Source organism: Pseudoliparis swirei, chromosome 18, assembly GCF_029220125.1.
Source record: "Pseudoliparis swirei isolate HS2019 ecotype Mariana Trench chromosome 18, NWPU_hadal_v1, whole genome shotgun sequence".
NCBI classification, from domain to species: domain Eukaryota; kingdom Metazoa; phylum Chordata; class Actinopteri; order Perciformes; family Liparidae; genus Pseudoliparis; species Pseudoliparis swirei.
In genome coordinates this window covers 16,983,933-17,007,218 of record NC_079405.1, presented here as the reverse complement: position 1 = coordinate 17,007,218, position 23,286 = coordinate 16,983,933, and the positions used below count along the sequence as shown (strand labels likewise).

Genomic DNA, 23,286 nt, shown 5'->3' with positions numbered 1-23,286 from the left:
AATAATTACATGGTTTTGTTTATTCTGTATTACTTTCACATAAAGTATAAAACAAAGTACAACAAACCAAAATAGAAAATAAGTGAGAAATGGAAAGGGGGGTACCACCTTGATTTCTTAACTGTATGAGTTAAAACACCTCCCTAAAATTAAAGATACATCAGTGGATCACACCCTCATGGAGCAGGATAGAATTCACCAAATAATTAATATACAACATAACAAGAGTGCATACACAAAATATTGATAGAACAGCTCAAGAGAAGTTAATCCAGTCTTAAGTACACTACTGGTTAAATGTCATCAGTCCTCTGTTCTTAGTTATTATAAAATGTTTAAGCATCATGTTTATTTCACCAGACTGTGCAAGCTTTTAAATTAAATTGCACTGTCATTGGGATTGCATAGTGTGTGAGAACTCTGACAGAGAAAAAGAGTGGAAACCAAAGGAAGCCCTTGTAGACTCCCCAGCGAAGCAGGTAGATGGTATATGGACACGGGTCGTCAGTAACCCCTCTTTTTGCTCATTAAGTCTGCCTTAATAACAAGGAGTTTCGTTTTGACAAACGTCTACATTTTATGGGTATTATTCACAGATTGCACCAAGGGACCACCTGGTCCATCCCTGTGTTTTGAGTTTTGTTCCCTGAATATACAGTTTCATACATACATATCTCCTCTACTTCCTTTCTTCTTGTGCTTGGCTGAATCATGCAAACATTCTGCTGCAAACGAAGGATGCGATGTAAAAGATGAGATTAAGTGCTGTTAGTTTTTACTCTAGGTGGACTTACACTTGGAAAAAGCAAATGTCAAGCATTATACATCTAAAATTAGTAACACATTTAATGTAACATGAAATAGGGATAGTTATACCACACAGTAGACACCTGCTGTAAGTACCACCAGTGCAAAGTGCAGTAATTCAATAGATTATTTACCAGTTTACCTTTAGATGATCTGTCTAATATTGTGTTTGGCATGATTGTATCTTATAATGGGAAAACTCCAAAAGTCTAAAATTAACAACACATATGTACATGTTTATATTAACTGTTGATCACTGAAATCCAGTATAATCCAGTACAAATAACCTATACATTATGGTAAGGAGCACAAGGAAAGCATGAGATAAAAGTAAATCAAACACATTTTGATGCAAATATTCTCTCTTTTTTCACCCTTTTTCATACAATTACTTTACTTGCCAATCAAGGATGTTTTAGATGTAGCTCAGCTTTGCAACTGCATTCACAAGTGTTTTTAAATCCAGTGACATAACAAAGAAAATTATCTAGATACATGATGACTTGCATCTATTGACTACAGACTCTTAAATACTGACAACAATCCTGTTAGTATTCAAAGTAATTCTTAACACAGTTGCACAAATACAAAACACAGTTTGAATTAACTTTGAGTGTGAAAAGGAAAAGGGAAGAAACAAACTCTCAAATGCTCTATTTTACAATACAAAAATGAGAGGTGTGTGACTGTCTACCAATACAATGTCAATGCATATTAGATAAGGGGTTGGGGGCCTATTTTGTTTATATTTTTGAACACTTTTACAAAATAACCCGGTAGCCTAAAAAGTCATTTTATTGGTTTTTAGCCAAGTGTTGTTTTTCTTTCAATGGCAGACAGGAAAGTTCCCTGGCATTAACAGTGATAGCCCTCCTCGTAAACTCTCATTGCTCTTCAAGCACGATAATATATGCTAATATATACCTCTTGTTATAATGCCTCATTGTTATAATAAAATAGATTTTTGAGAAAGTGCAATGTTCTATCTATCCTGACTAACAATGCTTTAAAGTGAATTATCTTTGACCACCATTATACGACTAATATTCCATTTCAAAAGTACTGTCAAAACTGTTAAATCTTATTTACAATCCTCTCTCTGCATCAATTGTAATCCAACATCTGGGTTAACTATCCATAAAGATCAAATGAGAGACAAGTCTAGCATTTATACAATTAAAATATATCTATACAGTAACATAGTATCTAAAATACAACAGGCCTTTATAGGTACAGTACAGAATATGGCCACTTTGCTCTTTTAGTTTGATCCCTTTGGATATCGGTCAGGATTTACACTACTAGTCAAAAACCAAAGGAGAGTAAACAGCCATTAATCACAGATTCATTCAAATTCAAGATAGAAATGTATGGCTAAAGTTTTATAAGGCAGGAAATATTTTAGGGCAGGAAAGTTTTGAAATAGTTTTTGGCTTCATTATCATGGGACAAAATACGTTTTCTAAATATTGCACACAAACTGAGACTGACTACTTGTTTAATGGTTTGTTTTCATCTGCGCTCTTTTGTTCATCTGTCGTAGTAAGATATAACAAGTGCTCAGAGCATGCGTTTGTGTGCGTGTACAAATATTTCAAGTTGGTGATCCAAGTTTAATAGCTCCTGGTATTTGTATGGAAACAGAAAGGAAAGTATTTTGCGAGGTGTGTGGAAGGTACTTAATAAGACAATGGATTCTTTTATATTATAGAAATAATTTCCAAAGTGGTCTTGTTGTATGTTTCACCCTTTCTATAAAAAACAGGGTTTTGTTTTTGTTTGCCATATACAGTACAAGTTGCTTCTTTCCCATTTGCAAAATTCTATCTATAAAACACAGTGAAGAACTCCAAACATGGCAGGTCCAATCACAGACATGCAGTGGCCAAGATATGCTGGTGTCACACAGGGCTGGTTGGCAATACATGTGGTTCATGCCTTTTCCTTTTCATCCTCTGCCAAAGCCGCAGTCGAGCGCTGGGGAGATGAAGCAGAAGCATCCACAATGTGGATGATGTTTAAACAAGCCCAGACCAACACAACCCCTTACATGTTGTAAGCGACATAGATGGGATCCAGCTGATCAGCGAGGAAAGAGTCACGAAGGTGCATGCGTTGTTTCTCTCCCCTGGAGTTGATGGGTATAACACCGGGGTCCACAATGACCACCACACCCACGATGAGGTGGTGCTCCTCCAGGACCACGTTGGTTATCAGAGGCACCAGGTCCAGCGCATCCTGCTCTGAACCACACAGCTCTGAAACCACCACCAGCAGGTTGGTCCACGTAAACACAGCACTGTGAGGAACGAGAATCCAGAAGCAATGTTAAAGGGATAGTTTGACCTTTTGGGTCAAACCGGTATTCGCTTTCGTCACAGTGAAAATAAATCTATGTATCACTGTGAGCCATTGAAGCAGTTTGCATTTTAGTAGTGACTGTAGTTTCCTCAGAACATTAGAAAAGTGTGGGTCGGGTCAGTATGTTTATCAAGACCATTCTCACCTCTCAGCTATACTCCGGTGAGCCCGGGACACAGAGATTTCAATGTCAATTGGGTGGTAGCGCAGCCCTCGAAGCTCCAAGGTCTCATCCAGTGAGCCCACCACAAAGAGAGCGTCGTGCCGATCTGTAAACAGAAATGCAGGCAACATAATCCACCCAGAAAAGTATGCAGACAAAGTAAAAAGAAATGTGTAAACAGCCAGGATTGTGCTTCCAAAAAAGAGTTCCTAATCTACCTCGTAATAATCTAATCGAGATAAGACTGTCTCAGTCCAATCCATTTTGGTTTGAATCTAGCCTTGAGGTCCGTCAGGGTCTACTCACCCCCGTTGGCCTCCAACAGCTCAGTCCTCTTCACAAAACCCAAGTATCCCGTCATGGCCCATAAGGTCTGCGGGTCTCCAAAGCTGAGCTTGGTGTTGAAGTGATTGGCCTGAAGACTCTCCTCTCCGTAGATGCTGTAGTAGCCACTGGCATTGTGAGGGCTGTTCACCCAGATCTGAGAGAGAGAAACACACACTGGGTCAGAGCTTGGTTTTAGAAGGAACAAGGCGTTACCCACTGTTTGGTCAAGATGCTGTCATGTTGTGTAGTATATTCAATTCAATTCAATTCAGTTTATTTGTATAGCCCAATTTCACAAATTACAAATTTGTCTCGGAGTGCTTTACAATATACAGGTACATCTCACCTCTCCGAGATGAGAGTCACCAAGTGGACCTTTGGTCTCTGGATTTACAATTATCACCCGAACACCTGGCAGTATCTGTAGATGAGAAAAAATTGTCATAGACTTTTAACTAAAAAATAGTAATTACATGAGTGAATCTGTTCATTCATTAGTTTACATGTAAAGCATCTCACCTTGCCAGACTCCATTAGCGGAAGACTCTGAGGCGCTCCTCTCTCCACCAGCCTCACTCTACATAAGGAGGCATATACAATCAATCAATTTACAATCTACACTCTAGATCTGAAACATCAGCGAAGACCCAAACTCCGTTGTAGACAGTAGGCTGGACTTATTAGTTCAAACCTGTCATTGGTTGAAATGATCATTTGTTCTTACCTGTCATGTCGGAGGGACTTCATGTCCACATAAACCGTGCATGGATCTGGACCAGTGGTACCCTGTGACACACAAAGAGCAGGTTCATACACTGTCTCTCATCTAGGTATAATTCAAAGTGTACTTCTATGTGAAGCCAGGTTAAGTTGGTTGGTGTACCTGCAAGCAGACGGCCAGGTTAACCCGTGAACCAAACGCAGTGCTGACAGCTCTGGACGACAGCCCGATGTCTTTAAACAGCTTCGAGAAGGAGTGTGAGAGGGCGAGTCGAGGGCGTTCCTCTGCTATCACCACGCAGCTCCGCACACATGACAGGTTCACACCACGGGCCTGGAAAAAAACAAAAGAACGTGATTACATTCGTCATAATACATATTTATAGTACACACCCACACAAAATGATCAAAACCTTCAGGAATATTACATATCTCTCGTTCAGGATTCCCGCTCCCTCTCTCATATGTATATACCGGTAGTCCTTTACCTTGAGTAACTCAGTCTGAGTGCCCAGTCCTTTAGTGCAGAGCTCCATGACGGAGTAGGAGCAGAAGGTGTCTCTGATACGATACTGAGTGAGCGTACTCAGCCACAGAGACAAGCAGTTCTCCAACTCGAAGGGGGGAATCAGGACGGATTGGTGACCTGAGTAAACACTAAAAGACAAAACATGAGGGAGAAAAAGTGGATGAATGGTGGAACACCACAACAGAGAGAACGTCACTACATTGCATGTAAGGATTGTAGGTTTTACTGCACCTTATAATAATAACCTTCAATTTTATATAGCGCTTCTCTAAATACCCGAAGTCGCTTACAGAGTCCAGAGTCCAGTAGTCATACACACACAGTCATACCTTGCGAGGCACCACAAGACGAAGCCCAGACCACAGTAAGGGTCCAGGCAGATGGCTATTTGGCGAGAGGAGTAGAGTTCACACTGCAGCTTTATAGAGCGGCAAATTGCACTGACCGCTGCATGAGAGATCTGCAACCAACAGGAAGTTACATTAGAGACAAAGTCAAATGGCACACCAACCCCGTTGCATCTCCCGGAATGATTTTCTAATGCTTCTGTCAACCAGACTTGCCTTCTTCTACTTTGCTCAGTAATTTACATGCTACAGGAGAACACCTTTTCCAGTGCAACAGCGCATATGGTGGAATTCTATTACATTCGATCGAGTTAAATGTACGTAAGTGGATTTGTATCTCTTAGCAGGTTAAGAAAGAAGACATTTTCTCTCTCTTACTCTGTCAGTTCACAATTCTGATTTCCCTCATTGTGGTTTGGCAAAGGTAAATAGACATTATATCGGGACACAGGTCAAACAGGAACACTGTACAATAGATGATTGACTGGTCGCTCATCATCGACAGCTTTTCCTGCTCCTGACTGATCGATCACACCACTTGCCGGGCAATCATGGATTTGTTTTAAGAAGGCAAACATGGTGGCTGAAGACATTCAGGATTTAATTGCTCATGAACTGCTCATAGCTCAGTTCACTTCTCACATATCATGCAGCTGCAGGAACTATGTTTAATTTGATGTCTCCACATAAAATGAAGGCTGACTGAGCAACATTAGCATTTATTTGTTTTTGGTTCTTGATGAATGCTCGTCTAATATGCTATTTTAGCTAAATCTTTTCCTCTTCCAACACCTGAGAGAAATATCTGTCTCTTTAGCTGCTAGGTGCTCCACTATGTTCTCATGCTTTTCTCAAACTGTGTCTGTCTGTCGTTTGATGCTGAGCAAGTAGTGTACAGTGGGATTTTAGAACGTGTCCACTGAAGACAGCTGCTGCTCAAAGTGTGCTATGAGAGTGAATCAAAACACTACAGTTGTGGGCCGGAAAGCTAAACAATGAACTGAAACTCTGTCTAAATCTCTGTAGAGTCAAGGGAGGTGCACATCCATGTTATCACTGTAGGTTACATTATCATTTGATATACATTGTTTGGAAATGTTCATCATAGCCACTTTAAGGAGTGGAACCCCTCATCTGTTGGGTCTCTACAGCTTAAAGTAGGAGCTCCACAGCTGTGTACCTAATACCAACAGGGTATTGGATTAGGATCAAGAGCAGACACTGCATCATTTGAAAGTGAAGCTCATCCACCATACCTTGACCCCAGTGAGCATGCCTGTCGTGGACACACTGAAGTCCAGATAAGCAATCATCTCTGCTGTGGGCGGCTTATAGATCTGGGGAGGCCGGCGCCGAGGAAGGTCATCTATTTTACAGGGAACATAAATAACTATTAAATATATTGACCAATAATGACACAACAAAAATAAATATACTCTCAATTATTACTCTTCGATAATAATACTAGAATCAAATATCAACTCATTCTAATTTAAATGCTGTTAGGAAGGGTTTAACAGAAGATAACACACACATACTATAAGGAAAACAAAGGAGACATATAGAATGCATCAAGCACTTATCTACCCACATGTTTGTCTACCCACAATTTATATAATTGGAGAAATCACTGCCGAGAAATGCCCCACTTCCTGTTTGTCTAAATACTTCAAACGGTCGACAATAACTGACACAAGCACTTCTGGTAGAACGTTGCACTTTATACACGACTAACTTTACACTCACTATGACTACTACAAGCAACAGACTTTTTTACTTTGAATTTGACCAATAAGAAAGTCAACTACCGTAAACATATCTTTTTCAATTCATATTACAAATATGTGAATTGTTCACAAAACATCTGTCTTAAAACTGCACAGCTAGTATGGGTTTATGGTGTAAATATGTGTTAAAGGTGAACTATGGACTTTGGAGTATTAAAAAGTCCTGTTAATAAATGACCTCATGGTAAAGTTTTGCCTGAACAAGAGAATCTTCACCGAAGACATTTTGACATGTCAGTATAGAAATCACAGGTGTAAATAATAAAGTCAATGATGCTTCACACCACCATGGCTTAATGGGATCATTATTGGACGCCTGAGCTTTTTCTGCTCTGACGTCAGAATGTCGATTCTAAAAACAAATCCTATCTTTTGGTTTCTTACCTGTGTCAATGATTGTTGGCCATGTTTTAATGTCAACAGAAGCAGCAGCCTCTTTGGAGCGCAGAGTCCTCATGAGACTTTGAGTGGTGAGGATACATGCAGCTTTACTGACCTGGTAACACAACATACGCACAAGTCATTTGTTATTGGAAAAGATGCAACAAATGACAAGTAATCTAATTAAAACATCCATAAGCACACATGCACCAATTCACATAACATGATCTAACTTTCTATAGCCGACAGATACTGGATTTTTTAACCAGATACAATATTGATTTTTAAGAATAAACATAAACCTTTCTGATAGGGATCTCTTAATTTGACCTTTTTAAAACTTTAAGCGGGATAGTTCACAGTTAGAAAAAACAATATCCAAATTATAAAAGGTACACACCTTCAGTCTGTTTAAGTTCGATCCTCTGTCGGATTTTTGGTGAACTTGAGTGTTTCGTTTGTTTGTTTTGCTTTAGGTCTAATATTGCAGAAATAAGGTTGCTCAATTGCAAAATCGATCAGAACATTCATGTTCTTTTAGGTAGCAGGGTCATCACAGGTGGCTCAAATTCTTATGTCTACAGGTTATTTATTATAATATCTACACATAACCCACAACTGAACATACCATCATACTAGGATTAAGTTATTGCACACACATGTAAGTACACACAAACCCATGAGCATGCAATAAGACACATACATGCGTAAAAGAGCACCCACTCACATCAATAATCATGCGGACAGTCGGTAGCGTGGCTGCCAGGTTCTGAGGGTGCGGTGGTCTGACATTTACAGGAACACATCCAGCGTAAAGGCAGCCGTAGAAGGCGGCTATCAAATCAATTCCTGAGAGAAAGATAGAGTGGTGTAGAAAACTGACGATAATTAAAACGGTAGAGTATTAATAGGTCGACACAGACAGGAAGCAAGAGGCAGAACCCACCAGGAGGATAAAGCAGAACGACGTTCTCTCCGGTGTTGATGCTGCCTTTCTCTGTGAGCGCTGCAGCGATCTTCTCCGCTCGCTTGTGAAGCTGGACGCAGGTCGCTGTGCTCACTGTGACACCCTGAAGTAATGCACAGAGGCCGGAATTCAACGTCCCCACAAACACAAGTAGTAATGTGTTTCTCAGCATGTAAACACATCAGTTTGATACCTTGGCATTAAGAAGAACAAAGAGGACGTGGTCTGCGTCTGTCTGTGCCCTCCACTGCAGAGCCTCCGTCAAATACTGATGCTGAAATAAAAATAAATCATATTTAGATGTATGTACTGTATCTCTGAGGTTGTGCTTTAATAGTCTTGAGGAATGATTATAAACACAACCATGAAGAGCTTCTACAGAGAATAGTTTAGTGATGACGGAACAATGTAATACACCTGAAAAAAAAATAATAAGCTGCGGCTCAGCGACTGCATACCTCAGTACACAGCTGTCTGGCATAAACGATCTCTTGCAAACGTGCAAATAATTTACACCACATACTCTGAGCTAATACAGCTCTTAAAATAATGAGCAATAACTTAGGATGTGAAAGGAACCTTTGCAGTAAAACAAGGAAAAGCTACAGAAGGTGCATATCTTGAAACACAGATAGTGTAATAATATATACATGCAAAGCATGTCACAATATAATAATGTGACAAGAATAAACTAAGGTGTGGGGAAAGTGCCAGAAGGGGGTCGTCATTCTTACCATCACAGTGGGCCACATACAGAGCTACGTCCAGAGAATGATGAGAGCAGAAAGAGAGAAGAGTCCAGGTTTTTATCTATAAAACTGAGCTTTGTTTGAGCCTGAACCAAAGTGACACCGGAAGTAGAAAGACTTTAAACTTAACGATCCACTATTATAACACAGTATGAGCTTTGGTACTGATCATGTTTTTCCTACAGATGCTGAAAGACATGCACACGTCTCTTTAGAAAGTGGGAATGTGTTGGAAGTAATCAGATATTGAGTTCGTGGGGGTCTGGAAAGTAAGAGCTGCAGTATTCATGGCCACGCTACCTTCCGTACAAGATCCTGGTCTTCGATCATGCCGAGGTCCCTGCCCACGGCCTGGGCAATCCTCTTCCCTGCCACCAGGTTGCCCACCATCACTGATGCAGGACCAACACCAACTAAAAGAGAAGCAGAGTGTAAAGTGTGAAGCAGAAAGATGGATAAAAGGAAATTGCCAGTATTCATAATGTCTTAGAATATATATTTAAATATTTCTTTGTTTTTAATTGTAATTTTTTCTGCTCGTTTTGTGTACTTCTCGTTGTCAGTATTTCATGTGCTTAGATAGCTTTACATTTTTGTCTTTTTAATTTGTTGTTATTGTTTGTTTTTCTCTTAAAGTTAAGGGGCTTAAAGTTAAGGGGTTGTATAAACCTGAGGTGTGTTGACCTCTGTTAAGACATTTAAAATGTTTTCATTATCTGGATCTTGTGCAGTCCTATGTGAGTGCACATTTTTAAACAATTAAAATAATATATAGGATTGGAAAATTGAAATGATGGTAACACTGCACATTTCACAATAAAGCACCCAAGAAAACCTCAGTTGTAATCCTGTGAGATTCCAAAATAGCTTTAATTTGTACATGTGTGTAAAATAAACATTCGGACTGCAGTATGTTGTGAACATAGATGATAAATGGTGGCTGTGCTCAACTATGCCGATTATGTAACAATCATCGAACTTTGCCTTAACCAAAGGCTAACGTGGCAGAAACATTGCTTTCCAAAATTATGAAACTGTTATGTGTGCGTTATGTAACCCCATGCTCCAATTTTACAAAACACTTCATGACCCTGACTGACTCTCACAGGCGGAACATCAACAATGTCTCCCTTCTTCGGGGCGTCTGTCTGCAGGTCAGCGTTGCCTACCGGGTTGCTTCTGGCGGGGCTTGGGCAGGTTGGTGACACACGTATGGGGACACATTAGGATGTTGCAGGGGTGCAGATTGCCATCTAAGAAGAACTGCTTTGTGTCCGAGGTGTGGATGCCACCCAGGGGTGTTTTAGGTAAGGTGTTGGCCGGGACCAGAGCCAAACAGTAGAGGCCAACCTGGTGGATGCCGTCGATAGCCTGCGGAGGAAAGTTGTTTACAAAATAACTAATAACACAAAAAAAAAATTCAAGACTAAAGTTGACAGCATGGTGCTTGTGTCTTTACATTACAGATGCACTGCATGATAGTGTAATTACCTATCGCAAGTAAAAAAGATATGTGTATAGTTTCCTGTTACTTGATGAGCTGATTTACCTGAAGCACTCGGCTCATCCACTGGAAGCTGTCCTCTTCGCTGGCGCCGGGCCTCTGCTCCGCCACAATCACTACCCTCTCATCATAAAACACTGTGACTGAAAACACAGCGATCCTGAAACACAAAAACGTAAGACGATTCAGAGTAAGTCAGACATCTATAGACCACACCACCATTACATGCAGCGATGCCCTGCTGCACCTCTCTTGTACCACCAGGTGTCAGCAGCGATAAATTAGAGTCCACACTTTACCAACAGAGCACCATCTTTCCACTCAAACTTTGTATTTGAGGAATTTAGTGGTCTCCTTACCTTCCGCGGTACACGGTCTTGACTGGCTCCACGGCAAGAGCGGTGGCCACCAGGTCATCAGCATTGTGTCTCCGCCCACTCACCATCAGCAGACCCTCGATCTTCCCCACCACAAAGATCAGGCTGCCCTGCACGGAGCAGACGGATACACAGCGGGGTCAAGACTCATTACATTATACATTAGTATATGGACCCAAGACAGAGAGAGAAGGGGGGTTTTCAGGACAGCTCACGTTACCACAGATGGTGTACTGCAATGAAATGGTGATACTTACTGGGCCAACAAACCCCAGGAGTCCTGACCGCACAAATGGTATCTCTCCGATGGGAACTCCATTAGCGTTAACTGGTATCACCTGAACACAGAAATGATAGATATGCGCCAAAGAAAGAAACTGAATCATAGTTTGATTGTGTCAGCACAGGCGGGTTGTAAATGTAATTTTACTTTTATACCTCAAAGGTGTTTTTAGTGAGCCCAGGCAGGCCGTAGTACATGTTGCCCCCGGCACGGGAGTTGATTATTATCTCGCCAATCTCATCTGTTTTACACAGCTGAGGAGGCCCGTCTGGCCTAACGATGCACATCAGAGCTGGAGACACACAAAGGCAGCATTCAAAGAAGTAATAGACTTCATGAATTGAAATTGCATATTTCAGCCCGTTTTTGTGATTACATGACCTCATCCTTCTGGAAAATAAATTAAATCTTGCTGTTCCTCGAAGCCAAAGATCTTTAATTGCACAATTAAAAACTGGTATTCTTCCTCTTGCTATGGAGGTTTCAGGAGGAGCAGATGTATTGCTGTGCACCTTTGGAGGGGTGGAGAGTGAGTCCTGTTGTCTTCTGTATCGAGGTGCTACTAAAACTAATGTAAGTGTCAGCATTTCATGACATGGTTTGCGTATGTAACAGGTGTGCCTGGCCTGCTGCAGTCTTATATCTGGCTTGATCACATCCGTTAACTTACGTATGATCTCAACTGAGTTTAATGGCTGTACTTATTGAAGGAAGGAGCCGAACCACAACACAGTAATAAACACAGTAATAAAACAGTCATAAAACACGTCATCACCATCATAGAAATCTTGTATGACATTAATTTTGAATCAGCATGTAATAAAAATAAAACTCAAGAGATTTAAAGTTAGCTTGAGATAATGTTATTGAAGCTGTGTTCAAGTGATTGCGGAAAGATCCAAGATTTGACTACATTGGCTGCAACACACCACTATACGTGTTTATCTTTATGCACGCTGGCTGCGGGGTGGTGTAGCGAATATCAATGGCTAAATTGGGAACCAAGAGAAGACTTTCTGAAGAAAACCTTCCGATCTGATGAGGAGGCAAACCACAAGTTGCTCTGAGCGCGGCATTTTTCAGAATGGATGGAGGGACCGATGATCATCCCGGGGAATCTTCTCATTTCGATCGGTTCTCACAGACGGAGTTCAAGTTGTTCACACCCAGGAACCGGTTGATTCAGTCCCACCCACTGACTTTACTGTAGAGTAGTGACTGTGTCTACGGCCACTTCAATTAAATAAATAAATCAAAAGCCAGAAGCAGAAGAGACCAATCAAGTCTTAACAGTTATAACAATACACAATAAGCTTAAAAAATTAAAATAATTAAATTAAAGCAATTCAACAAAAGTCTCTGTCATGTAAAGCTTTGCTGAATAATATTTTATTATCTGATATCTAGCTTATATTATTGAAAAAATAAAATCTTCCTGAGCCATGAAGAATATCTACTGAATGAATAATCTCCTCCAGAGAATAATCATATTAACATTCCCTCGAGTGAGGATGTGGAGGAGGAGGCATATTAGCCTGAATTGAATCGATCCTATTAATTAATCCTCAACCAAAATTACACTCTACCTCATTTGAAAGCTTAGTCATTACACCAACCCTCAAAACAATTAACTAATCTTTTTTGAATTTTCAACCTCTGTACCGCCACCAATTCATTATATTCAATTTGCCAGCCAATTCTCATATCAGTTATATTTTTGCATTAAGGATTTATATTATAAGTTTTGGAGATTTTAACCGATATGTGGATTGTTGTTGATTTTTTTATCCATGCTGCATTTGATAATGATCCTTGTTGGACCATATTTCTGTCCTACAGGACCCACATTGTTCTTACTTACAGCTTTGGAAACTTCCTCTTTCTATTTACGTTGACATTCTTTTCTCTGGCTTTGACACAGAATCCTTGAGCGTCTTACCACATCCTCATAAGAATTTTGACTTTTAGAGTGTACTCCGTTAGTCAAAAGCACCACAGATGTTGTCAAACTAGTGGTATACTTTTGAGTTAGCGATTTAGTCAAAATTTGATTAGAGATTCGAACTGATAATATAACTTCTGCTGGTCTATCTACTATCATCTCCCGTTGACAGATGATCTTGTTGACAGATAATAGGCTCTCTTGACAATGACACTGACTCTGACTATGCCCCTTGAAGAAGAGAACCCTCTGAGAAGAAAGTTTGCTCTGAAGGAGGCCCCCTCCACTGAAGAACTGAAGCAACCGTCAGCAGAAGCTCATCGAGCAGGCCCTCAACTAATCTCAAGAACTCCGCTAGTTTAGCTTTGAAGCCTAAAACACATAAGGCCATCAAGAAGGCCCTCCGTATTGCCAGAGAATAATAAAGAAAAAAATAAAAACAATAAAATAGAAAAGCATAACCGTTTCCAGGTAGCAGGAGTGACAGAGTCACAGCTCTCTTGAGCCGAGGCACCTCCTATAAGCCTTAGTGGTAATGACTTTATAGTGGTAAGATTTTTATGAGATTTTAACTATTTAATATTCTCTCTATACCTGACTGATTGAAAATATCTATTTGGAATGAAGTTTCTTGCCGAGAGGAGTCCTATGGTATTGGTGTATATTTGGGAATATTTCTCGTCAACCAATTTGAGGTTTTCTCTTTATCAACTTTGCATCCTAATTGGACCTGTCTCTTCAACCCCCTTTAATGAGGCTGCTTAAAAAACGTTTTGCCTTTAATTGGCTTGACTCCTCTTTTTATAGGCTCTCGTCTATATAACCACGTGTGACCACACCTTCAGGTCTCTGTTATATTACCTCTCCTGAAGAAGCCCCCACTCTCTCCTGAAGAAGCCCTAACCTCTCCACCGATCTCTAACCTCCCCTCCTCTCCAAGATCCTGAGAGTGGACGCAAATCGAAAGTGTGCGTTTAACCATCTTCCTCTTCAATTTGAAATAATAGTCAATTGAATTAAAAAACCACAGCACCGATCGGCACTGGTGAAAATTACAAAAAGCTCTTAATGGCAGCAGATAAAGGACTCCTCTCTCTGTCCTGGTCTTGTTAGACCTTAGTGCCTTAGTACACCATGATGAAGGACTTGACCTGTTACAGAGACTTGACCAGATTATGGCATGCATTTGGCATAGGCCTTAAATCGTTCCTTTCTCAGATATTTCTGCTTGGTATTGGTTAAACGAAATTTAATACATCGACGAAGTTTGTTAAATAGTAATGGCTGTTTCATTGTTTGGACCACCTAATTTATTTATTTATTATTCCAATGTTGCTTGGGACATATGTTATAACACTCCATCATCTTTATGCAGATGACACTCACACAAAGCTCGATAAAACCAAAAGAGCAAGAGACTTAAAAATTCAAGTATAAGCTCTGGACAAAAAACATAAAAAAAAACTGCACCAAAAACATGTATAATTAAGATGAAACCGCAAAACTTTATTAAATTTTATCACCTCAGAGATCAATGATCTGGTGATGTGGATTCTGTAGTGGATTCTGTCCTGGCATCCAACACCATCCTAAAGAATCAATATCATCTTTGTATCGCTTCCGGGACTCTTCTCCACGTAACCCATACTCTCATTCTCCAATTCTGCAATCTATCTCTCATTCAATAAAATTTCATATAAAAAAGCAAACAAATTGTCTCAAAAGAGAAAAAAAAATGTCGTTACTTTCGTTAGATTACTTACTGGATTACTTAAACTATATTTACAATACTCTTTTAAATCTCTTGGGTCCCTCAGTTGATCCAGAATGCTGCTTCTTCTCAATATTAAAGAAAAAGAAGAAGACCTGCATCCTCCTGCTCTCTGCTGGCTCCCAATCCCAGTAAAAATCAGAATTAAATTCTTCTTTCTTCTCTTAACCTACAAAAGCCTTCATTGATAATGCTCTTAATCATCTCTTAAAGCTATTGTGCCCCTCGCTACTAAAGAGAGCGCTCCCACTAAACACTTGACTTTCCTAGAGTAGAGTCTACAGGAAGTAGTTCAGAGCCTCTTAAAAAGTTTAAGCCAGGCAGGTCTTTGGAACCAACTTTCCAGTCAACAGGGGAGGCAGACACAGTCACCTCCTCTTAGAGAAGACTTAAGACCTTCCTCCTTCAGGTTAAGACCCTGTATGAGGAGCTTTGCCCTGGTCAGCCCCTTGACTTGCTGCTATAGGCCTTGATATCGGGGTTTAGTTTAGACTTTGCTGAGTCTCTATCTTTTCTTTCTCTCTCCATGAATTTTTTCTCTTCTCTCCTCCTTTACTCTCTACTTCTCTCTCTCCCCTGCTTTCTTTTTGACTTCTCATGTCATTGGTTTCACGGGACCGCGGGACGCATGCCCTGCCTGATGGATGATCGTGGTCGTCTGATTTCCTGCTCTAAACTACGCCCTGTCCTGTTGAGACTCCGCCACCCTCCCCCCCACCATCTGCCTGATGGATCTCCCTCCCGCATCATCGCTGATGGATGCTGCTAACTGAACTATTTCATACTATTACTATATTCTCATATATTATTTAACTATTTTAACTTGTCCTTCTGTATTCTATACATTCTATCCATCATCCCTGAGGAGAGGATCCTCCTTGGGAGCTCCCTCTTCTTTTCCCTTTTTTTTTTTCCCTTTATTTGGGGGGGGGGGGTTTTCGATGTGGGTTTTGGGGCAGGGATGGGCATGTGTGTATGTGTGTAAAGCACTCCGAGACAAATTTGTAATTTGTGAAATTGGGCTATACAAATAAACTGAATTGAATTGAATTGAATTACTTGTGAAACAACCAACATATTTAAAATACATCTTTTCCATGACATTCATATTTGCTTATTGAAGCATTGACATACTGTAGCTCAGGAATATTTTTTTAGCATCTCTCCGCAAACACCCATCTTTCATTTAGTTTTTTCATGCTTTCCTTTTGACTCATTCATCTTTCCCTCCTCACCTCCAGGCATGACATGCCCCACATCTTGTACAGTCAGGGCGGAGTTCTTGTCCACTGTGTTGACCCTGATGACACCGTGGCTCAGGCCGCCCATTGAAAGAATGGCACGGGCTGGGAGGGGTGTGCCTGGTACTCCTGGTCTGCACAGGGGAGAATTTGATTAATCATGAGCATTTCCATCCATCCCATCTGTTCTTACCGTTAGCCATCTGTACTCCCACCTATGTACAACACCACATACAAGAGTCCACATCCATCCAATCTGCTACACCAGTAAAAATGATAATCAACCTTGAGGGAAGCAGTGTGGCATTCCTTTGTTTTTCATTAACCGAAATGTCTTTTCATCGGAATTAGATTTAAATGGAGGGTGGAAAGAAGGAGGAAATGGGAGGTAGGTGGGACTCGGGACTTAGAAGAAGGAAGGGGTTTCGATCTTATTTTATGTTTATCTTTTTCCTCCAATATGATGCAACATAAAAAATATATATGGGTCAGTTACATACCTGCGTATAGCTACTGTCATAGCCTCAGGGGAGGTGGCACAGGGACAGATGGCCTCAGGTTTCAGCCCATGGGACTGAAACACGTTCAGGAAGGCATCACAGGAAGAAACCGACCCTTGACAGCGAGAGAAAGGGAATTTAACACATTACATCTCATTTGTGTAATTTGAAAAAACCTAGGTTCCCAAAGCTGGAGAGTCACAAAGTACTCACAGGGGTTAGCACCATCAGAAACAATGAGCATACGTAATGACGCCAGACTGGTGTCTCTCTGGTCCCGGTGAGCCATCATGGCCCAGTGTAGATCACGGCACTTCACCAAAGCAATACGAGCTGCACAACAATAGCGGCAAGTAATGTTATGTTCAACATTCATCATATTATACTTTTATATGGCACGACTCAAGCTGATAGCAGTGTTACCTTTGTGGATGTGGACCCTCTGAACCCAGGAGAGAGGACAAGCCTTCATGACTGCATAGGGAACACTGATAGTGTGTATCCTGTTCATCACAGCCTGGAAACAAAACAAACCTGATCAGGCAGCTTAGACAGTATAATATATGCTTTTCTCATCATAACAAATCGCACATTGGTTCATTCAACTAAATTGTAAAATGGCAGAAAGAGTCCAATGCATCCCCACACCCTCACCGTGAGAACTCCATGCCACAGGCCCATGTCCTTTTTAAAGTCCAGGACATTCACCAAACTATCCCCTAAAAGTGAAGAAAGACACAAGTGACTTCAGACTCATAACAAATATGTTGATGAGGAAAGCTTCCGATAAAGGATGATGACGATTCTTCACTCACCCTCACAGTAGTTGCAGGCCTGGGTCAGCGCTTGGCAGTGGGTCAACATGGCTACTTTAGACACAGCCACACCCACCACTGTGCCGTCTTTACTGGCCTTGTACTAAACAGAGAGGATACACGAGAGTACATGTAAATATTTGTGCAAACCTGCAACGCGCTTTACATTTATTGACATTCAGGTCAGCCAGTTATAGAATGTCGTCTCCTTGAAAGCAGTAACTGCAACATGCAATCAGCCGCTCTGTTACCTCGATATATGCAGGCTCAGTGTTGGCAGTGGGGATGTGCGGCTGCCACTCTTTGGAAGGCTTTGTCAGGTATTTTGAATCTGTCACCACCCACTTTAGTCGAGGCCAGCCTATCAGAGAAAGGCAAAGTAAAATCAAGGGGACTTACATTATACCTCAGAATATAAAAAAGGTATTTATTTAAAAATGTTATTCAATCGATTTGAGAACATTTATGGCTGAAATTCATCATCACTTCTTCATTAAAACACAATACATTGTATGCCAAAAGTCTGAAGCTGACCTGAGCTTTAGCCATTGCGTTTTTTACAGCAACATTTAATAAAATAAAATAAAAGATCAAGATAAATGAAAGAACTGACCTTTAAACTGCAGTATTTCCCCTGTGGGCATTTTGGGTAAACCTTTCAGACAGATCTCACTGGTCAGAGCCAGACCAACACCACAGCTACCAAGCAGAAACCCCACCTGGCAGATACCTGCATCCTAAAAACACATTCATAGTTAAACCAAAAGAAATGTGTTGGTACTCACAAAATGTAGATGTTGGATGGATTTCTTACTTTGCGAGACAGTGGTACTTCAATAGGTATAGGTATCACTTCAGCTAGGAGGCAGCCGTAGAAGGCCACCAAGAACATACCAGGGTCACTGTTTGGATAAACCAGCGCCACCTACCAAGACATTACACTTTGCATTCAGCATCTTCTTGCTGCACAACTTTATATACCTTTGTGCTTCACTTGTGTTCTTGCATCATGTGTCAGCTCTCTCACCTTGTCTCCAGGTTTTAGGATTTGCTCGTTTTTGGTGCCCAGCTTGTTCAGGAGGGTGTACGCCAGTTTCACGCTGCGACTCCACAGCTTTCCTAACAGACAGAAGGTGGAGCAGGTAGGAGGTTAGTTAGGAGGGGAGGTTGTATGTCTTACCACTGCCAAAAGAAATCCCATGATGTCACAGACCACATTAGATTAGATTCAACTTTATTGTCATTACACATGTACAAGTACAGAGCAACGAAATGCAGTTTGGCATCCAACCAGAAGTGCAACATACATCTCTTTGTTGTCAGAATTAGCTTTTAACAGGAGCTCATCAGAAATAACTCTCCACACAGCATCAGCAGATCAAGTCTTGTTTCTCACCATATGTCAGTGTGTAGAGTGGCTTGCCCGTGATGTCAAGAGCGGTGAGGGCGGGGCTCTTCCCCTGAGTGGACCCCCAACGGGCCAACGCTGCCTGCAGGGCTGGGGGCCAGTTGCTGACCACTCCCAAAGGCTCCCCTTTCACCGGGATGGTCTGACGGCCCTCCGGCTTGGGTGTGTTGGGGTCTGGCTTGGGCACTTTGAGAGAGACAACAGAACATGTGTGTGGCAGATAATGAGATTGATCAAAGATGCCACCAGGGAAAAATGCAATCCATACATCATTGCTGGCCTCAACTGATTCAGCCTGTGGATTGGCTTTCTCATTGCTCTGTCTACCCTTCTTTGATTTATTCTCTGTTGGTTCAATTGTCTGAAAACTCTATGATCCTTGTGTCTATAATGCATAATAAACATACTTATAATTTGGTATCATGTGCTTATAGCACTACAAATATAAAAATAATCACTCCTAAATATCATAATGCTTAAAACACTAATCATAACACATTACAATGCATTTTATAAAGCATTAGTCAACAATTTGTTAACCAAAATAGAGCCATTTGTCACAATTTATAAACACATCATAAATGTTGACTTGTCAGTTAGACCCAACATGTATTTTCTAAATATAACGATGTCTCCAGACTGTATTATGATGTAGTAGAGTTTATGTATTATATAAACAACCTACATAGTCCCTTGAGTAGAAATGTAAGGGGCCACTTGTGAACCCTGTCGTCGAAGATGCGTACCTTCTACGATCTCCTCAGCGTCGTCGGTGAAGAACTCGCTGAGAGGAGGCCTCTTGGGCCTCTTCAGGGTGTTGAGCAGCTGCTGGATCTTAGTGGACACTCTGCTGTTCACAGGAACTCCTACAAGGTGGATGGAGGCGGAGAGGGTCAGGACAAACACACGGTCACACACACACACGGTCACACACACACGGTCACACACACACACACACAATGACTTGAACATCCAGTGACACCTACACCACATGTCTACACTTCTTACCATCTCATTGTCTGCTGCTCTTCCTCCCATTACACACAAGACTGTTTTCTTTAGTTAAGATTGAATTGATAATAACAACATCTTTGCATATCTTGTGGGAATGAAAAGCAGCATACGTAGGTGGCAACAACACAAGGAGAACAGTGAGAGCTGGGGTAGAGGTGGTCTTTTTAGTTGGGGATCACACGTGAGGATTCATTCTGTGGGTGGATGGTGGTCTTGTGGCATTTATTTTAATAATCATTCATTAAAAACAAGTGGGGAGAGTAAGGGTAACACAGCAGACACAGAAGGCTACAGACATTGTACATTAAGGTGTTTCCTTACTCTGCGTATTACCTCTTCCTATCAGGCAGTCAAATAAAAGTCACAGGGTAGAGAAAGATCAAGAAGAAAAGACAGCAGTAAAGTCTGATTAATGATATGTCATGGTTGGAGGTCAACACATATTTTAAAGAGATATGTGAGTGGAATCAGACACAAACTCCCGCAAAGACAAATAGAAAATGATGTGTGGTTTTCGTCGTTACCGTCCGCAGTCTCCATCATGCTTGAGCGGCTTTGTCCACGGCTCATCCCTCGGACCACAGCGTTGTTGGTCAGGTCGACCCGTGGTCCTCTGGATGGGGGGGCCACAGCTGTCACATCTGGAGGGGGCGCACTGTTTTCCGATGGGGCTGCAGGTGAAGCGAGGGAGAATAGTCTGAACGAAGCGATTCTAAATGTTCAGCTTGCTTTCTAATTAAAATACCAGTCATGTATATTAACAAATACGGGTTTAATACTAAGCAAAACCTAATTTTAGTTAAAATGTTAATATATTGTTCTTTTGGATCTCTAATTCTTTCAGCCGCTACATGTTTTATTAACTCATACTAAACAGAAATGGTGTCCATGAACAGCTTAGTCATAACTTAGCATCTCACCAATACGACTGTGAGCCAGCATGTCCGTCACAGCTGCAGTTTGGGCTGAGGGCGGAGGCTGATGCTGAAGCTGGTGCTGAGGCTGAGGCTGTTGCTGAGGCTGGTAGTGAGGCTGATACAGAGGCTGGTACTGTGGCTTGTACTGAGGCTGAGGCTGAGACTTAGGCTGGCTGTGAGGCTTGGCCTCTCCGTGGGACAAGGTTGAGGAGGCCGAAGAGGAAGTGGAGGAGCCCTGGACGGTGCGGTTAATCCAAGAGTCCGGGCTCGGCTGGTTGGGATTGATCACAGGGAGAGGAAGGACCAGTGAATGCCTGCGCACAGACGTTTCATCTTCAGATCCTGATGAGGAGTCTGAGAGCAAAAGAGAGAGTAGGAATATTCAGCGATGTATCTCCCCAGCTCAATGTCAGTAATTGTTAGGACAGAGCAAGAGGACTCTCCCTCCGGTCCTACCTGGTGGTGTGCGGGTTTCGATGGGAGACTGGACATACGTGGAGCGTCGTTTGGTCGGCATGGGCAGTGCCATCTTCTCTTCCTTATGTTTAGCCAGGGCAGCCTGTACGGCCTCACTATGGATATCTGCACAGACAGAAATCAAAACACACTTTATGTTGGGAATGGCAGCTTTGGATCTGATTCAGAGTAAAGAGACAATGAAGAAAATAATAAAAACAGCCAATGAATTCACTCATAGTTTGCCCACAGTGTGATAAGTGACTCTACTATTCCTAACTGCTGCTTGTTATGAATTCATTTTAATTGTGAGTCCTCCAGAGCAGGGGTCCCAACCAAGGGGATCTGCCACCCCAGTTGCCTGATAAAGAATGTTAGTACAGAAACCACAGCCTGGGAAGTAGGTTTAGATCCTGGTTCCCAAAGCTAACGAGCTGCATTCCTACAAACCTTTTGGAAAAAGGTCCTGCTGCCAAAAAATACTAAAAGGTGCGAGGTGAAGTAATAGTTAATGCAGTGGTGTGAACTATTTGTATCAGTATTTTTGACAGGAGAAACAAATCAGGTTGTGATAAGAAGAAAAGGTAATATTATTTAATGAAAAAATCCAGGAAGGAAAAATCCCTAGTTACTCTTCTCTCTCAGAGACACATTCAACAACTTGAGCAGAAACATTTCTATTATTCTTTTTAATGCTCACAAGATAAGTGAGTGTGGTCACTTTTACTCGTTCTTTTCCAGACATGTTTGTAAACAACATTCAAGGCTTGTTTCAGTGAGATGTTGTTGAAGAAGAAACTGTTACAATATCAGAAGAAAACCCTAAAATGATGATTGTGTGTTTCCACTGAAAGAGGAAACCATGAGAGAGACACGCTGTGTTTTAACCAACACACTTACCTGTTGCCTACACACTGATTCTCTAAACTTGATGTCACCCACTGGCACATTAAAAAGGGCCATGTGATCAGCCTCTCAGACTACGTAACAAAACGTGTGCAATAAAAGCCCACTCAAATCACTCGTGTATATACTCAGGAGACACAGTTTCCATTCAACACATTTAAATAAACCATCAAGCGCAGCTCATCACACCGCAGCAGAAGGGCCATGATTACATAACTGTTGAACAGATTGCCGAGGACTGAATCTTCTACATAATGTGCCATCGTCCACCCTCACACAGCGGCATCAGGAGAGGCTGACTCCTTACACATGTCTGTGAGGATGAGGGCTGTCTCCGTGGCGATAAGCACGGTGGGGGTGAAGGATAGCGGTGTGATAGCGTAGCTCCTGATGTATGAGTAGCTGGAGGCCTTTATCTGGTATTATCTTTCATGCCTACCTCTTTGGTTGACTACATGAAACATGAGGGTATAACTCTAGATACAGCAGCCACAAACCAGTCACATCGTATTTTGGTGAACGCAGTGCTGACACTGTTGTTTAGGAGGAGTAATAACTGGAGGAGGCTGTAAAACGATGATCGCTTTCATATTTTAGTATTTCAGTTTCTTGTTGTCGCAGTGTTTTGTCATTGTCTCACTATTATGTGTTTATGGTGGGTCGAGCAGTCAGTGTATTGTGGGGACGGCTTTGGTTCTCTGTCTGTCTGAAACATATCATAAACCTTACCATGAGACCCCGAGCGCCACCATCATGTCAAATGTTCTATTTCCTGGGTGTATAGCGCGCAACACTAATGACATACAACAGAGCTGTATTCTGTGTTTAGTGCTAATTAACACATGTTAGCATGCCACATTGCTTTACCAGAAATAAAGTAGGCCTATGTCTGTGAAGCTGAGATTGAAAACATGATCATCATTACACCTGCTTAACATCAGTATTGTCACTGTGAGCATGTTAGCAGGCGGAGGTTCGTGTGGCTGTGTTCTTGTGTTGTCGCCTGCTGCTTTA

At 41.5% G+C, this 23,286-nt stretch overlaps 1 protein-coding gene across 4 annotated transcripts in view; it reads right to left on the bottom strand.

The window, feature by feature from the left end:
* dip2bb (disco-interacting protein 2 homolog Bb) overlaps nt 1–23,286 on the bottom strand; it is a 40,768-nt gene continuing 17,482 nt past the window's right edge. The window contains exons 4-40 of one of the 4 annotated variants that reach the window (XM_056437380.1): nt 21,367–21,492; nt 20,914–21,264; nt 20,518–20,664; nt 20,315–20,332; nt 19,726–19,845; nt 18,968–19,165; nt 18,599–18,690; nt 18,386–18,496; nt 18,185–18,308; nt 17,823–17,932; nt 17,572–17,674; nt 17,411–17,475; nt 17,180–17,273; nt 16,970–17,089; nt 16,757–16,871; nt 16,251–16,390; nt 11,458–11,594; nt 11,277–11,357; nt 11,002–11,129; nt 10,688–10,802; nt 10,308–10,509; nt 9,439–9,551; nt 9,124–9,147; nt 8,583–8,663; nt 8,369–8,492; nt 8,150–8,271; nt 7,426–7,537; nt 6,511–6,620; nt 5,237–5,367; nt 4,867–5,035; nt 4,542–4,712; nt 4,383–4,444; nt 4,178–4,235; nt 4,005–4,079; nt 3,638–3,812; nt 3,314–3,437; nt 1–3,106 (exon numbers count right to left, since the gene is read on the bottom strand). In XM_056437380.1, the coding sequence (XP_056293355.1) occupies nt 2,854–3,106; nt 3,314–3,437; nt 3,638–3,812; nt 4,005–4,079; nt 4,178–4,235; nt 4,383–4,444; nt 4,542–4,712; nt 4,867–5,035; nt 5,237–5,367; nt 6,511–6,620; nt 7,426–7,537; nt 8,150–8,271; nt 8,369–8,492; nt 8,583–8,663; nt 9,124–9,147; nt 9,439–9,551; nt 10,308–10,509; nt 10,688–10,802; nt 11,002–11,129; nt 11,277–11,357; nt 11,458–11,594; nt 16,251–16,390; nt 16,757–16,871; nt 16,970–17,089; nt 17,180–17,273; nt 17,411–17,475; nt 17,572–17,674; nt 17,823–17,932; nt 18,185–18,308; nt 18,386–18,496; nt 18,599–18,690; nt 18,968–19,165; nt 19,726–19,845; nt 20,315–20,332; nt 20,518–20,664; nt 20,914–21,264; nt 21,367–21,492 (4,601 nt within the window). In that variant the 3' untranslated portion in view covers nt 1–2,853. The remainder of the gene's footprint in view (nt 3,107–3,313; nt 3,438–3,637; nt 3,813–4,004; nt 4,080–4,177; nt 4,236–4,382; nt 4,445–4,541; nt 4,713–4,866; nt 5,036–5,236; nt 5,368–6,510; nt 6,621–7,425; nt 7,538–8,149; nt 8,272–8,368; nt 8,493–8,582; nt 8,664–9,123; nt 9,148–9,438; nt 9,552–10,307; nt 10,510–10,687; nt 10,803–11,001; nt 11,130–11,276; nt 11,358–11,457; nt 11,595–16,250; nt 16,391–16,756; nt 16,872–16,969; nt 17,090–17,179; nt 17,274–17,410; nt 17,476–17,571; nt 17,675–17,822; nt 17,933–18,184; nt 18,309–18,385; nt 18,497–18,598; nt 18,691–18,967; nt 19,166–19,725; nt 19,846–20,314; nt 20,333–20,517; nt 20,665–20,913; nt 21,265–21,366; nt 21,493–23,286) is intronic. The other 3 variants (XM_056437382.1, XM_056437381.1, XM_056437383.1) reach the window with 3 other exon arrangements.